We start from the raw sequence: 16,899 nt of genomic DNA on the forward strand, positions 1-16,899 counted from the left end.
GGGCTCTTTCTTCCAAAAACAACTTGCTCAGCAGAGGAAGACTGTGAGGTCTCGGACAGAGCAGTAAGGAACAATGAATGCTACAGTAGAAGCTGAAGATGTGAAAATGTTATTTCGGAATCAGCATGCATTTCTAATTCCAAAGGTAAAAGTATTGTCTGCAAAATTTAATACTTGCCAGGACTTTGAAACTTTCAACTTGTAAATGGTTGTGTAGAATCAGAAATGCCTTTAAATGGCAAGGCAAATATTAGGGTTATAGGGGTCAACCCAGCACAAACAAAGGCAGAAACATCTGGTGTTAATGTCACTTGAATGTTTTAATAAGAAAATTAGAAGAATTGTGAGTCTATGTATGGGACCCACAGCACAAATGGGATACAGCAATAATTTAAAATTAACTTGCTTAAAACACCTATGTCCTACTTTTATTTCTGCACTTCAAATAGACTTGAACTGTATTATAATCTTTTTGTGTTTCAAAACATCTTGTTCCTTTTTGAAAAGTCAATAACTATAAACCATTTTGAACTCTTTCCTTGTGTACTCCCTCACCCCTTTTTGGATCCAGATTATGTTTACTGCCTCTGATCTTGGTGTATTTGATCTGCTGATGGAGTCCAAGGAACCACTGACTTCAGTGACTATTGCTGAACGTCTGGGTACCAGTCCCTTTGGGATGGAGAGGCTGCTGGACGCCTGTGTTGGCTACAAGTTCCTGCAAGTGGAGAGGAAGGACAACCAAAGTATTTATTCTTTAACCAACACTATAAAGTAGAAATACCATTAAAAAGCAATTTCAGTAAACTTTAAACCATCAAGCCAGCAACTGAACAGAGTAGCATCCAAATAATTCTAGGGAAACATCTGAGGTTTTAGGAGACATTTGAAGCACATGGAATTTCCCATATCTCTCTTTGGGGAGCATTCCAGAAGGCAGGTGCTATAACCAGAAAGCGGTTTTTTCCAGTAGGGTTGCAGGTGACACTCCTTCCATGATTGTAAAGGGTGATTTGTCCCATAGTAGGAGAGATGGTCTGTTAGATGTGCTGGTACCTAGTTTTTTACAAATGTCAGTACGAAAGCTCAGTAGCAAATAGGCAACTAGTGCAGGTCACTAAGCACCAGTGCAGCTCAGGACATACAGAGTCTGTCCTCCTGACTTATATGTTACAGTGGAACAAAGTTGCCTGCTGTTCATAGATTTCTAATAGTTCGCTCCAGATCTCAGAATGGCCACTCCTAGTGGCAGCTTTGCACCCTGATGTTCCACTGCCAGCAGGTGGAAGCCTAGTCTTTCCATACTTTTCTCTGGAAGAGAAGCTGGAGAATTGCAGTCTTGGTGTTGAACTTTTTTTACAAAGCGAGCAGAATGCCGTGGAATCATAGAAATGTGTCTTCTGCCTCATTATCCTTGCTTCAAGCATTTTGTCCCTGCAGAATTGGGGAGGGAAAGGGGCTTTGCACAGAGATGTGAAAAAGTTAATCTTTTGTCCCCTTCATTTTAAGCGCTTTATGGAAATACCGACCTTGCCAATCTCTACCTTGGGAAAAGAAGCCCAAAGACTCAGTATTATTCCTTGAAGATCAATGCTGAATTTACCTATACAAGAGCACAGCACCTGGCTGATGCTGTGAGGTGAGGAGAAGGATAGCACTGAAGTATGGAACTTAATGTCACAGTGCTGTAGGGTTGCCACTTGTCCTGTATAATACAGAATTGTCCTGTATTTCAATGCAAAATGCTATGTTCTGTATTGATAGGGTTTTGTCCTGGGCAGCCAAGCACAGAAAGATTTACAAATTAATGTGTAAGTTTGTGTGCGTGGGTGACAAATTTCAGAGGGGCCATCCTGTTAGACTGCAATAGATGGTAATAGATTGCTTTGAAGTCACTTCAGCACCAGATTAATAAAAATAATCGCCGCCAACCGTCCTCTCGCTGTGCTCAGTTCGTAATTAGGAGCTGGCATGACATAACTACTGCGGGCTGAGCCATTTGAAGATTAGCACATATTCACGACATAACCCTTAAAGGAAGTGCTATCTAACAACACCCATTTAATTTTCAAAATGTTTATTTATTGCTAAAACACTTCCTAGGTTTTAGATATACACTTTTTATAATGAAAGAGAAAGAGAGTGCTACAACACCATTAGGTTTTGATGTTATTTTCAACAAAATGATTAAAAAAAGGAACACTACCATAACAGCTGCTGCAATAAGCCATGTTGCTAAAATGGCTGTGAATTTAAAGTTGAGTATTTGGTAGAGGGCACAAGGAGAAAGGGACAACAGAGGATGAGATGGTTGGACAGTGTTCTCGAAGCGACTAGCATGAGTTTGGCCGAACTGTGGGAGGCAGTGAAAGATAGGCGTGCTTGGCGTGCTCTGGTCCATGGGGTCACGAAGAGTCGGACACGACTGAACGACTGAACAACAACAACAACATTTGGCAGTATGGTATTATGCTTTATGTATTCTGTTATGATATTTTAGCACTACAGTTATACCTTGGTTCCGAACACCTTGTTTTGGCTCCCAAACGCTGGAAACCTGGAAGTGATTGTTCCGGTTTTGGAACGTTCTTTGGAACCCGAACGTCTGACGTGGCTTCCGCGGCTTCCAATTGAGTTCAGGAAGCTCCTGCAGCCAATCAGAAGCTGCTCCTTGGTTTCCAAATGTTTCGGAAGTCGAACGGACTTCCGGAACGAATTATATTTGAGAACCAAGGTACGAATGGACAGCAAAAACACTAGCAGCATTATAGCATTTATCTTTGAATACTGAACTGTGCCTCACTTTTGTTTACAAATGTTTTTACTGATAAGTCAAAGATTGATAAGAAGGGTAATATAATGGTGAAACTCACAGACATTACAAATAAACAAACCTGTGTTGGTTAGACACAGCTTTGGCAATACATGTAATTGTATGAGTAGTGCACTTGGTATAGTTGTTTTGTTGTAGAGTCGGAAATTTAATTCTGTAGTTATGATGCTCATTTTTTCTTAAACTAAAACAAATATTTTATTTCAGGGAAGGAGAGACTCAAACATATAGATCAAGTGACATTTCTACAAAAAATTTCTATGAGGCTATGTACAGGTACAGAAAATTTGTATTTTTCTAGATCTTGTTTCTTTTTAAAGAATGTGCAAAAAGGGGTGCTTTCTCCTGCTCCTCCTCCTCCTCATCTAAGTGGTCATATATTAGAAATCACAGCCTGTAGAATTATTACATTTTTAATAACACATTCGGCCACCGATGGAAACATAGATATGCAATGTTTATCCAGATGGAATTCAGATGCAAGAGTTTGGGCATACTAAACAGTCCTTAGTCGGGTTCTTAACAACATCATGCCACACACAGCAGAGTTAGAGGAAGCCTTATTTGTCCAATTCACTGGGACAGATGTGATCACAAGGGAAATGAATTTTGTCAAAGGTAATTTAAAAAAAGCCTAAGGTTTTGAAATACTGGTGAGATGCACAGCTACAGTAAATGATGTATTATTATTATTATTATTATTATTATTATTATTATTATTATTATTATCATCATCATCATCATTAGTAGTAGTAGTATTTAAATCTGTGTATGGATTATGGATACATCCCATCATGATCTGTCCACTGGTATCAATGGGGAAAAGAAGGATGAGGCCGGAAAAAGGAAAGGAAATCCACACACAACTAAAAGGCAACAGCATTATGTGGAATATGGCTCCTGTTTAGAACCATCCTCTGTTCAAAGATATCCCTTCTGTTAACTGACAATGCAATATTGAATTACTAGAACAGAGAGCGGCTTGCGAGAATTTATGGAACTTATGCATGAGATGTGGAGTCTGCGGAGTGGAGTTGTGTTGAATGCATTTGATCTCTCTCATTTCCCACTCATTTGTGATGTGGGAGGTAAGTACTATAAATTCTGAAGAATTGTGCATGCACACGAAAGCTCATACCAAGAACAAACTTAGTTGGTCTCTAAGGTGCTACTGGAAAGAATTTTTTATTTTGTTTTGACTATGGCAGACCAACACGGCTACCCACCTGTAACTAAAATTCTCACATGTCTTCCTATGCTGGCACTCCAAAATCATAAGGAATCTGGGGTGCGTGGTCTCTGCCCGAAGCCCCGGACGGGGGGGCTAGGGCCATGGCACGACCCACAGCTGTCAACCTTTCCCTTCTTTTGAGGGAAATTCCCTTATTATAGCATTGGGAAACAGCAAGGAGGGTTGACAGCTTTGCTGTCAGCTTTGCAGTGACCCTGGGGGAGTTCCTAGTTGATGTGCATCAGCAGGGCTCCCCCTACTGGTAGTTAACCCTTTTATGACTCCTGCAGACAGGCAGAAGTCAGATATAGTCATGTGGTTTCCATTGCCTAAGCCAATACCACTCACATCCTGTAACCAATAAAGTTGTGGCCTTTTCCGCTCATTAACCTAAAATACTGTTTCATGTGTCTTTATTCTACTTCCCGGGTGGGTTTGGGACCTTGCCATGCAACTGGAAACATCGCTCCATCCCATTTCCTCCTGAGCTGTAAGCACTGTCATCATCATCACCATTTTATCTGTATGCCACCTTTCCACAGTTAAAACAATGCTCAAGGTGGCTTACAATATGAAAAGATTCACAAAATTACAAATATAGCAAAGTAGTCATAGAAATAAATAAAACACATTAAAAACTACATAACGAAACTGAACAATTTCCACATAAAAATAAAGATACAAAAAGTTAATATCAGTAACAGCAAAAACTCCCAACTAAACTTTCCCCCCAAATACCCCAGTCCATGCTGAGCAGCAGCTGCAGCAGCAGTCCTTATGAGGACTGTCAGGCCCCACCCTGGGCCAGATGGAAAGAGGCAGGAATGGGGCCCTTAGGCACTCAGCAGAGGAGTCAGTGGGGTAGGGTGGGGAGAAGGGCAATAGATTAATTCAGTTCCAATGACAGAACTTTCAGTTAGGTCCACTGAAAAGAAGTGTGTTGGCCTTAGTCAGGGGTCAGCAAACTTTTTCAGCAGGGGGCCAGTCCACTGTCCCTCAGACCTTGTCGGGGGCCGGACTATATTTTGAAAAGAAATATGAACGAATTCCTATGCCCCACAAATAACCCAGAGATGCATTTTAAATAAAAGGACACATTCTACTCATGTAAAAACATGCTGATTCCCAGACCGTCCGTGGGCCGCATTTAGAAGGCAACTGGGCTGCATCCGGCCCCCGGGCCTTAGTTTGGGTACCCCGGGCCTTAGTTCTGGCCACTCCTTCCTGGCAAACTCTCATATTCCTCTGGACTGTATTTTCATTGCTCCTGCTAAACAGGAAAGAATTGCAGCACAAGGTTTTGCTTTGTATTGTGCAAGTACAATATTGTCCTCTCACCCCCTGATAACCCATGACCCAAGCTCTGAACTATCAGATCCTCAGAACTGCAAATGTGGCACTTATTTACCACTGAATGAAATGACTGGACAGCCACCTATCTGGTGTACTATCTTAGAGATATGCGCAGGATTTTTTTGGAAATAGCTTTGATATGCACAACATGTTAATTTTTTTCACTTTGGTTCTCCCCTTAAGGATGTACTGGCGCCCTAGCAAATGAATGTATTTCATTGTATCCAAATTCTACAGTGACCATTTTTGACCTGCCTGAAGTAGTGGAAATAGGAAAGAAGCGTTTTGTCTCCTCAGAGGAACACCGGATTACTTTTCATGAAGGTAAAATGTTGTTTTATCCTACAAAGTTTACATCGTTTTCTTCTGCTAACAAACAAGACAGCCATGCACTAAGCAGGGATCGAGAAGCAGTGACCCTTTAGTTATGGTTGGACTACAACTCTCATCATCCCTGACCATGCTGACCGGGGTTGATGGGAGCACATACGTAGTTGAACTATAAAACTCACTCCCACAGGACGGAGGCAGTGAAGGACACCAATTAGGCAAATTCCTGGAGATAAATCTATCAATGGCTACTAGCCATGATGGTTATGCTCTGCCTCCAGTCCCCTGTAAGAATAATAATTATTTCACCATGGAATTCTACTCAATATTGATCCAGAGCAGATTCCAGCATATAGTTCTCAGAGTAAAAACTTTAACACATTGCAGGATTTCCAAAAATAGGGCAGAGGCAATTGCATTTAATCCAGCAGAGCTTTACTGCTACTGAAGGCAAATGAGCATAATGATCACAAATCCAATACATTCAGGATTGGCACTGTCCGTAAGAAATCCAGTTGCAGCAGACTTAACTTAAAGTTACAATAACTTATAATAAGTATAACCTTAACATTATAGCAGACTATGTACAGAACACCACACCAGAAGGAAAAATAGAAAGTAAAAGTGAAACTCAGGCTCCTTCTGACCATATTAATAGAATAGGAAATATCTCTACACATCAGATCAATACTTTCTAAACTAAGAAATACAAAATTAAAACTCTACTTGTTTTATTTCAGGTGATTTTTTAAAAGATCAAATTCCGGAAGCTGACCTGTATATTTTGGCTAGGATCTTGCACTGCTTTACAGATGAGAAGTGTGTGCAACTGCTAACCAGACTGCACAAAGCCTGCAAACCTGGTAGGTGCATGGCGTCATAGGTGTTTCCTGTGGGAACAGATTCTCATAGTAAGCCGCTTGGATTTCCCCATGGCCCCTTCCCCTTATGTCCATGTGCCACTCAGGTTCAGCTGCGTTCCTTTATTTCTTGAGCTTCAGATCCCAGGACACCTGGGAAAAGTAACATGTTGCTTTGTAATATGTAATGATACATCTTCCATGTACTATTCTGAAACAGGTGGCGGAGTTCTAGTAGTGGAAATGGTTCTCAATGAAGACAGAACGGGGCCATTGGAAGCTCATATATATGGTCTGGTTATGCTGCTTTGTACTCAAGGAAAAGAACGGACCCTGTCAGAGTATAATGCGCTCCTCAGTGCCGCTGGCTTTAAGGAGATTCAGCAAAAGAAAACAGGCCTCTTTGACGCCATTTTAGGAAGAAAATAACATTGACCAAGAACATTCTGTGAGCGTCGTGACTGAACGGATATATTTTAGCCCGATTCTTTGCAGCCACAACTGAACATGCTAAATCGCTATACTTTCTTTCTTTCTTTCTTTCTCTTTCTTTCTTTCTTTCTTTCTTCTTTCTTATTTTCTTTCTTTCTTTCTTCTTTCTTTCTTTCTTCTTTCTTTCTTTCTTTCTTTCTTCTTTCTTTCTTTCTTTCTTTCTTGCAAATCCTCCCCATGTGGAAATATCTCATCCACCACCCTGCTTATCATTATGATTGACTACTAAGAGAAGCTAGAATAATAATAAAGCTTGTTACATGTTAACCACCGTTGTAATAGTAGAAGTTATACCTTCATTTCCCTGCTTGCCTTTTCCCCCCTAGGAGAACTATGAGCCAAACAGGAAAGAGAAAGAGGTTGTATCCCATATTAACTCAAGATTTTTTTGGTAAACAGAACCTGCTGGAACAATGAGAGCTACTAATCCATACTTCAAAATAAATATAGATAATATGCAAGCTATGATCAGCCAGCCTGTGTAGCTTGAGAGATGCCAACCGTATTAAGAGAAGCTTTTCTCAAACTTTCCACACAGGTCACTCCTGACTAACCTAGCCTTTCTTTAGTTGAGGCCTCAGATGTGTTGAACTATAACGCCCATCATCGCTGACCACTGGTCATGCTAGCTAGGGATGAGGGGAGTTGTAGTCCAACCACATCTGGGAATTCAAGCTGTCCTGAGAGAGTATCTCCATTTAGTTCCTCACCTTGCTGAACTCTCCATCATTATAAGACTTTAGAAATTTAAAAACCGGGCCCCAGGTTGGTTTGTTTTTCCTCTTCCCTCCCTGCAAATTTTCCTTTTGCGTGGTGAATTTTGATTGTAAACCTGCAGGCCCTCTTATGCAATCTGCTCTGGGAACCTTTTGGCCAAAGAGGAGGGTGCAACAGCTTTAAACATATAAATAACCTTTAACTGCAATGGTTAAATCTTCCCCCAAAGCCCTCAGGTCTGAAAGTATACAACTTTTGTAACTCTTGCCTTCATTAGTTCCTAATTATGGCAACAAAACAGGCTACCAGTTTGGGATTAGTTAGGAGAGCTTAAACATGATCCCAGCTTTGGACAACACATTAAGCCAAGCTCAGCCCAGTGCAGGAGTACAATAGATTTGGGGGGGGGGGGGTGTCGGAATACGTTTCACGGATCCGCCATGGATTATATTTATTTGGTTATTTTATAAGTTTTTCGAGGTCTACTTTTGGTATAATTGCGCGTAAAAGCGAAAGTGAAAGCATGAATGAATAGTGTGGTTCACTTATGAGATTAATCCGCCTTTTATTTGTAGATCCGGTCATGTTCAAAGTTGTTAATGAGCGGTTAAACTTGCTTCCCGCCCTTTTGGAGGGCAGCAACAGTGATTTATTGGTTAAAGTACTAATGATGATGTCACGTTTGTTCCCTAATAAAAGGCAGAGGCACCCCGCTTAGGCGGAGGATTTCGTTCATGTTCTTTTAGTTGGGTTTAGTTGAAGTCAAGTTTAGTTTAAGGGACTAGGAGCGGGCTGGATGGGTTGGATGGGTTTTTCTTTAGTTAGAGTTAGATCGCGGAAGATCATTCGGTTTTAGTTTAGTTAGGTTTTCTTTTAGGTTAGCCTAGGGTTAGGCCGCGGAAGATATTTCGGTTTTGTTTATTAGTTAGCCTCGCGGAAGATCGGGCGCGCAGGGACTTTAAGCTTAGGAGAACTTAGCTTAGGGGACGAGCCTATGCGGGTTCTTGCCGAAGCCACTAAAGATACAACCGGTGTCTGTCTTCCTTTGGGGTTAAAAGGGGGAGTAAAGTAAAATTTTTAATTTTCAGTAAATTGGTCCGCCTATCAGAGTCAGGGTATATATTTATTTCACGAGGCACTGTTCATTAAAGAAGGCAATTAGGAACTCACACTTCATCGGAGTCGTCAATTGGCTTACTCAACAATCCTTCAGACTGTGAGGCTTGGCGGCGATCCGTGCTCAAAAGCACGCGGAACGCTGGCCACTTTCCCCGCAACTGGTACCTCGTGCATAACCAATCCAAGGCCGTGCACGAGGAGCATCCAGCACCCAAACCCCGACAAGTGGTGCCCTCTCTGAGGCAAAGCGCAGTTGAAAATCGCTTCCACAAAGACTCCGGTTAAAGGCAACATATCGGAAGTGGCTCGGAAACAGACGTTGAGAGGTGAGGTATAACGGCCCGGTTTTATCCAGGATTTCGCTGCAGTTAGCGCGAATCCACCGCTTGCCCAAAGTAGTGTAAATAGCAGTTGCGCGCGTATATTTTGCCCAAGGGGTCCCCGGGTAGAGCGGCAAGGAGTTTAGTTTAAGACTACGGGCAGAGTAAGGTCTTCCCTAAAGCCTAAGGGTGGGAAGGTTCTGGCAAAAGCCTACGGGTGCCAGGGGTCTGGCAAAGCCTACGGGTGCCAGGGTTTTCGGTCAAAGCCTACGGGTAGGGCCGGTGTCTCCCGAAAAAGCCTACGGGTGGGAGGGAAAGGTTTTCTGGCAAAAGCCTACGGGTGCCAGGGTTTTCGGTCAAAGCCTACGGGTAGGGCCGGTGTCTCCCAAAAAAGCCTACGGGTGGTGAGGGAAAGGTTTTCTGGCAAAAGCCTACGGGTGCCAGGTTTTTTCGGTCAAAGCCTACGGGTAGGGCCGGTAGCCCCTAGTAGAAGCCACGGGTGGGGGTGGAGGTTTTCTGGCTAAAGCCTACGGGTGCCAGGTTTTTCGGTGAAGCCTACGGGTAGAACCGGGGTCCCCTAGTAGAAGCCTACGGGTGGGGAGGAAAAAGTTTTGGAAAGTGTTAAAATGGGCTCCTCACTCTCAACTGCTCAAGTTAAATTTGCGAAGATTTATTGTACCTTTTGAAAAGAAATGGTCACCCTGTCTCTGAATCAGAAGTAGAGCTTTTAGTTAAACTATTGGGGAAGTTGCCTTGGGTCCCTAGGGAGGGAACGAAAGATCTAGCTTCATGGGAAAGGATCGGGTTAGAATTTATGCCAACCCGAAAATCGGAATTCCTGTACAATTAGTATGGAGCAAAGTAAGAAACTGCTTTCAACAAATCGCTCCAAGAAATGTTTTGCTTAATGGAACAGTGAATTTGGGAAATACTGCTTTTAATAGTGCCCCTGTGCTGCCGCTTGCGGTTGTGCCATTTTCGGCCCCCTCGCAGCAGCCAGTTCAGGCCCCGTTGTCGTACACGCACTCGCCCTTGTCCAATTTGTCATTGCCAGATTCATTGCCGCCTGTGCCGGTGCAGCAGACGCCGTCGGCCTTTCAAGCCCCGCCGCGGACTGCCCCACCGCCAGTCGCTCAGAATCATCGCAGGCCCTTTACCAGCCAGCGATCTCAAGTCAGCAGCAGCCGCGGACCTCGCTCCAAGCAACGGTCCCGCTTCCTCCACCGCAAGCCGCGCTTTTACCAGCGATCCAGCAGCAGCAGCAGCAAGCAGCTTTTTTGCCAGCAAACCCTGCTGCCCTGCAGGCCGCGCTCAAGCCAGCAGCTCCAGTTTTGCAGCAAGCTGATTTCCAATCAACAGCAATCCAAGCTTCAATGCAAGCAGCTCAACAGCAATTACCAACCCTTCAGCACCTCCAATGCCAATGCAGATTCCAAGACAAGAGCAAAGCCAAACAATGATGATCCAGATGCCAGGACTTGCAGTACAGAGCCAACAACCTTATGCTCCAACTTCAAGTCAGCCATTGTCTTCATCCAACTTCAAGTCAGCCATCTTGTCTTCATCCAACTTCAAGTCAGCCATCTTGTCTTCATAGTCAGCCATCTTCAAGGCATCCAGATGTCAAAGACTCTTTAGCACCATCTAGTGGCTCATCGTTTGGAAAGCATCAAGAAGATTTAAACTCACTGATGCCACCTACAGATCCAGCAGCAATGCAACCCATCTGCAGAACCAAGCTTTGGAAGCAGCTTTGGGGCAAATAGACTTTAGTGCTGATCCAATGCACATCTTTCCAGTGATTCGTGCCAATGGAGGACAACCTGCAAGATATCAAGCTATTCCTTTTGAAACACTACGTGAACTACGAAAGGCCATCCGCGAAAATGGACTTCAAGCTCCTTACACTAGAAGTTTACTTGAAGGACTGTCCACTAGTAGACTTCTGCCATCTGATTGGAAGTTGATTCTTCGCACCTTCCTGTCGCCTACAGATGCTCTTCTGTGCCTGCAAGAGTGGAAAGAAGTAGCAGCCAGACGTGCAACGCCACTTGCCACAGAAGATATGCTCACAGGATCAGGACATTACTCCAATCTCAATCAACAGCTAGCCATACCTGATGCTGCACTCGTCACCATAGCAGACATCGTGGTCAAAGCTTGGCGCAGATTACCCAATCGCACAGATGCTAGCTCAGTATCAGGATTCGCTGCAGTTAGGCAAGGTCCAAAGGAGCCTTATGGGGACTTCGGGATCGCCTGATTGTTGCAGTGGAACGCCAGATAGAAGATCGTCATGCCAGAAACATGCTGACAAAACAACTCGCCTTTGAGAATGCTAATGATGACTGCAAGAATGCCCTAACAGCAGTTGCATCGTCCAGATGCCACATTGACTGAGATGCTACGCGTCTGCCAGAATGTTGGTACCCACTCCTACAAAGCACAACTCTTGGCAGCTGCGGTACAGATGCCACGTCAAGACAGCTCTACGCCAGTCAAGAAGTGCTATGGGTGTGGAGGCGATGGGCATTTCCGGTCGCAGTGCACAACAACGCCAAGGCCTTCTGCCAAGCCGCCAGAGAGATGTCCCATCTGTCAGAAAGGATTTCATTGGGCGAATGATTGTCGTTTGAATCCACAAAATACATCACCTACCTCGTCTCCAGTTCAGGGAAACGGTTCTGCGGGCCGCGCCCCGGCCCGGTAAAACAATAGGGTGCAAGTTCAAGAACATCATGAAGGTCAACCATCCAGAAAGGTGAACAACGCTACTCCTTATCCAGGTCATCAGGAAAAAGGAGTGATCCAGAGAGATATCTACTCTTCAGATGTCCAGAGAAAAGATGTGACCTCATCAAACATTCAGGTTCCAGAGGTTTCATCATCTGCCTTACCTATTCAAAGGGTTCCAGTAGGGAATACAGCCTTCAGTTCACCTTCTGCTAACGCCCTTCAGTTCCTACTGATGTCACCCCGCTTCACAGCAAGCAATCACAGTCAAGTCTCTGATCGCAGAATTGCCCTCAACCTTGAGAAGAATCCTACTGAAGTCAACCTTGCAGCACCTGAGCTTTATTCACCTTCGAGTCAAGGTCAATCTGTTGAAGGACATTTGCCCTTGATGAAACAGCAATATCCAGGTAGCAGCCCAGCTGATGATCACTTTCCATGTGGCCAAAGAATACAAGTGAGCGAGCCAGCTCCCTCTATGGAAGCTTAAACATCACTCCAGTTAACAATGTCCACACCTTTGTGTCACCTCCAGCTTTTAAGCTCAGCCAGCCACAATCAAACAATTATCAGGAACAACAACTTCGAATGCCTTGTGTCAAAGAAGAAGTTCCATCCTGCTGTTTGATGCACGATTGACTGAGCGCCAGCAGGTTCAACAGCATCAGCAACTTTTACCAACGGAAGAACCTCAAGTTTGCCAACTCAACGCCAAGCAGCTTCAGAGTTGCCAACTTCAGCAGTGCAAAAAAACCCGAAGCCAAAAAGATGTCTTCAGACACTGCCAACGAAGAAACAAGAAGAATCTTCTGTCACAGGTATACCACTCTTCTTAACAGAGGACTGTTACTTTTCAAATCCATGGTTTGCTCAGCAATTTGCCAACATCCATTCGTGGTCCATTCCCAGACACTTCGATTTGCCTATCCTGCCTAGGATGGATCGCCTCCCTGCCACAGTCCCATTGACTGCAGGCCTAGTTCGAATCACAGATTCATCGCAGTTGCTGATTCCAGGATTTTCAACAGTTCCTTGTGTCTAACAAAAGGTTTGGAAATTGCCAGACTCTATTTGCTTACTTCCACACCTACAGATCCTGTAGACTCTTTGCCTCCTCAGGCAGCAATGGCGCTAATCAAGATTACAGAAGAACGCCCTCATCTCGTCTTAGAAATGGTGGACGAAAGATCAAGGGTCTTCTTGATACAGGCGCAGATGTCCAGTGATCGCCAGAAAGGATTGGCCTGACCAGTGGGCAAACGACTGTCACCCAGGAAGTCTTCGGAGTCGGAGGTTTCGAACCCGCCCACCAGAGCGTGCATCCGATTACCTTCCAGTCAGACTCAGGCTCCATGGTGCAGCTCCGTCCACTTGTTATGGATGTGCCTATCACCCTTTTGGGGTAGAGAATTATTGTCTAAAGCAAGAACTGTTGTCCATACACATTTTTGATGTGGGCCTTTGCATCAGCGCCAGTACATGCTCTCCACTCACATGGAAGGAAGGACCCCCTGTATGGGTCGACCAATGGGCGGCTGACGTCAGAAAAGCTCGCTGCAGCAGAGGCCCTAATCAAAGAGCTGCTACACCAGGATCGCATGCAACCCTTTACTCTCCGTCAGTACCTCATGGATAAAGCTCCACAGTCATTGACCTTAGAGCGTTCCCTTGATAGTCTTAAACCTGTCCTTTGCAATAAGCCTATTGCAAAGTTCCCCTGGAAAGTTCACTGCTTGGTAAGGTGAATTCTCCTGTCTACAAGTTCTGTTCAGGCAGCATCTTCAAGCGCTCTCACGCCGTTGAAACTCTCCTTTGTCTCAGTGATCCAATCGTCATCCATGGGATGCTCTTGCTATGTTCCGTGCTGTCTTTTGCATGGGCGTTCTGTTGGCTGATTTTGAATGTACTTACCGTGTCTACAGATTGCTGCCATCACTTCTTGCAGCATACCTGTTTCCAACCAAAACCGCAAACCCTTTTCACCTGCTTTCTGTTGCTCTCTACCTGATTGCAAATATGCTCCGCATCTCCCCAGGTATTCTTCTGGAGTATCTTTTCCTGCATCAACCAAGAACTCTACTACAGGCTCCTCAGGCAGTTCCTCCTTGTGCTCAGAAGTACTGTCTTCCGCAAGGAATTCTTCATCTGAAGGTCAAGTCATGTAACCCTGCGTGGTACTTGCCAGCCTGCATCTTCAACGACAGCCCTTGTTGCTTAATCCTTCTCAGCGGAGGACTGTCCCTACTTCTGCGGAAAGAACCCCTATTTCTACACCTGTTTGTGTGTTCAACTCCTCCATTCAAGAAACCGCTGGACAAACTTTGCGTGAAATTCGATACTCCCTTTCATCGCAAGCCGTGATTTCCAACTCTGGTTGTTAGCTACTCGCTAACTTCTCAACTTCGTGTCAAGTGCAGTAACTCTTCAAAAGTGCTCCACTAATAGCACCAGTTGAGTTCTGGGCAGTTTGCCTTGCCTTTCTACTGCCTAGGCCTTTTGTTTGTCTCTGGGCAGCCCTCTGATTCCTGGCTGCCTGGATTTGTTCCAGTTACTCTCATACCTGCAATTCACTAGCAGATCACCCTGATTTGCTTGCTTAACCTCCTTTCTTCTACAGGTATCGTGGTTCTTCAGAACTCGATGTTTCAGTACTTTCCTGAGCCCCACGAACTTTTCCTGAGTCCAGGACTATTTCTTCTACATGGTCGTGTGTAGTCGGAGAGAGACGACCGGCAACTCATTCATCGTCTTCATCCTCCTCTCCAACACCATTTTGCAGTTCTAAACCTGTCTTGTACTTTATATTGTACTTGTAAAAATTGCCATATTTACCTTTGTATGCTTCTTGAAATATCCGCCTCGCATATACATGTGTTTTCCATATAGCTTGGTAATTAATGATATGGATGTTTATATATATGAAACTTTTCTGAAATGGTTTCCATTTAGAGCGTCACAATTTTGATGATATGGAAAGTTTTATGTAAGGTCCAAGTATCGCCTTTGTGCAGTTCTAGTCATAGACATATTCATGCATATATGTTTTATTTCAATAATCCTAAATCTCCACGTTGTGCTTGCAAAAGTTGTAGTTCAAAATGTGGTAACATTTATATGCCTATTTGAAATATTTCCTTTGGTCAAAGAATTGGTCATTCTCGGATTTGTTCAAGATATATATGTCAAGTCTGGTGGCGTCCTACCCTTTTGGTACCCCTATTTACTTAAAGATTCCCCCTCTATATGCTACCTTTGGCAGTAAACCAGGTTCCCAGCTTTTCCCTTCACTCTGTTTCTGCTGTTAATGGGAGACCCTTATGTAGCTGGTTTAAATCCCATCTCGTTTCGCTGGAAAACCCTTGCGTAGATGGTTTAAATCCTCATTCCTGGCTGGGACACCTTTATGTAGGTAGCTTAAATCCCCTCTTGTGGCGAAACCACTTGTACTTAGGTGCCTTAAATCCCCTCTCTGGAATCGGACCCTAGTTCCCCGTACCTGTGGTCGCTGTGGTAAGTCCAGAATCTGCCTTCCTGAAAGTTCCTTCGATTCTGTAGCCTCAGAGCCACAACCCTTTTATGTTTCCTTATCCATTTTCCTTAGTTTTACAAATAAAAATTAAAAAAAATGGGGGAGGGGTCTGGGTAGGCTATGTAGCCCCAGCTCTAGTTATATTTATTTTGGGTCCCGGATCGGGACCTCTCTTATGTTTGGGCAGTCGTTATCCGTTATCTTTAATTTGGACCTGTATCAGGTCCTCTCTTGTGTTTGGGGAGTAATTTGTTGTTTACGCTGCACGCGAAAGTATATATATTATGAGATGATTTGTTGTATTACACTACATATTGAAGTATTATATATGCCTAAAAGGTTTACAGTGTATCGGATCGATCACTTTTTATGTTCGGCTAGTGGTTGTTATTTTCATGACTTTATTGCTACATTATTGTACAAGTATTTCCTCTTATGAAGGGGGTGGATGTTGATAGTGTTGCTGGTGTTTATATCACAGTTTTGATGTGGACACTGTTGGCACTGTTGATGCTCTGCCCTTTCATGTCGAGTTTCTATATCAAAACAATGGTAATGTTTATGTCAGATAAATGCTTATGATATCTCTAATTTTTTTATATAACTAAATCAAAACTAATTTAATTTAAAACAAAAAACGAAAGATGATATGTCGGAATACGTTTCACGGATCCGCCATGGATTCATATTTATTTGGTTATTTTATAAGTTTTTCGAGGTCTACTTTTGGTATAATTGCGCGTAAAAGCGAAAGTGAAAGCATGAATGAATAGTGTGGTTCACTTATGAGATTAATCCGCCTTTATTTTGTAGATCCGGTCATGTTCAAAGTTGTTAATGAGCGTTAAACTTGCTTCCCGCCCTTTTGGAGGGCAGCAACAGTGATTTTATTGTTAAAGTACTAATGATGATGTCACGTTTGTTCCCTAATAAAGGCAGAGGCCCCGCTTAGGCGGAGGATTTCGTTCATGTTCTTTTAGTTGGGTTTTAGTTGAAGTCAAGTTTAGTTTAAGGGACTAGGAGCGGGTTGGATGGGTTTTTCTTTAGTTAGAGTTAGATCGCGGAAGATCATTCGGTTTTAGTTTAGTTAGGTTTTCTTTTAGGTTAGCCTAGGGTTAGGCCCGCGGAAGATATTTCGGTTTTAGTTTATTTAGTTAGCCTCGCGGAAGATCGGGGCGCGCAGGGACTTAAGCTTAGGAGAACTTAGCTTAGGGGACGAGCCTATGCGGGTTCTGCCGAAGCCACTAAAGATACAACCGGTGTCTGTCTTCCTTTGGGGTTAAAAGGGGGAGTAAAGTAAAATTTTTAATTTTCAGTAAATTGGTCCGCCTATTCAGAGTCAGGGTATATATTTTATTTCACGAGGCAACTGTTCATTAAAG

At 43.6% G+C, this 16,899-nt stretch overlaps 1 protein-coding gene across 1 annotated transcript in view; it reads left to right on the forward strand.

Moving 5' to 3' along the window:
• Positions 1-16,899, forward strand: part of LOC117045982 (acetylserotonin O-methyltransferase-like) — a 28,442-nt gene continuing 11,543 nt past the window's right edge. The window contains exons 1-3 of the mRNA XM_033147614.1: positions 1-145; positions 572-746; positions 1,510-1,639. Of these exons, the coding sequence (XP_033003505.1) occupies positions 74-145; positions 572-746; positions 1,510-1,639 (377 nt within the window). The 5' untranslated portion in view covers positions 1-73. The remainder of the gene's footprint in view (positions 146-571; positions 747-1,509; positions 1,640-16,899) is intronic.

The sequence above is a fragment of the Lacerta agilis genome, chromosome 4 (genome assembly GCF_009819535.1).
Source record: "Lacerta agilis isolate rLacAgi1 chromosome 4, rLacAgi1.pri, whole genome shotgun sequence".
Taxonomy (NCBI): Eukaryota; Metazoa; Chordata; class Lepidosauria; order Squamata; family Lacertidae; genus Lacerta; species Lacerta agilis.